This window comes from Acanthisitta chloris, unplaced genomic scaffold (assembly GCF_000695815.1).
Source record: "Acanthisitta chloris isolate BGI_N310 unplaced genomic scaffold, ASM69581v1 scaffold38923, whole genome shotgun sequence".
In the NCBI taxonomy this organism is placed as follows: domain Eukaryota; kingdom Metazoa; phylum Chordata; class Aves; order Passeriformes; family Acanthisittidae; genus Acanthisitta; species Acanthisitta chloris.
Genome location: NW_008667295.1, coordinates 1 through 328, shown reverse-complemented (window position 1 = coordinate 328; position 328 = coordinate 1). Strand labels below are relative to the sequence as shown.

At 63.1% G+C, this 328-nt stretch overlaps 1 protein-coding gene across 1 annotated transcript in view; it reads left to right on the top strand.

Moving 5' to 3' along the window:
* The window catches only part of LOC103800072 (heterogeneous nuclear ribonucleoprotein Q), a gene marked incomplete at both ends in the record, with an annotated part of 11690 nt that extends 11365 nt beyond the window's left edge, over positions 1-325 (top strand). The window contains one exon of the mRNA XM_009072435.1: positions 244-325. Coding sequence (XP_009070683.1) covers positions 244-325 — 82 coding nt within the window. The remainder of the gene's footprint in view (positions 1-243) is intronic.
* Positions 326-328: the final 3 nt, after the last annotated feature.

The window sequence follows — 328 nt, the reverse complement described above, 5'->3', positions numbered from 1 at the left end:
GGTCTCACCACCAGAACAGGCAAAACTTCTGCCTAACATCTAACCTCAATTTCCCTCCTCCAATTTGTGCCCCTTGCCCCTTGTGCTGTCCCTGCAGCCCCTGACACAGGTCCCTCTCGGGAGGGAGGGAGGTCTCTGGGGTGTGGGGGCTGTCCCGGGGTGTCCTGCCCGTTGAGGTGGAGCCCTGTCAGCAGTTGCTGAAGGGCTGAGGTTGGATTAACGCCCTCCTTTCCTTGCTGGCAGGTACGATGATTACTACTATTACGGGCCGCCCCACATGCCGCCCCCGACGCGCGGCCGGGGCCGAGGAGGCCGCGGCGGCTACGGA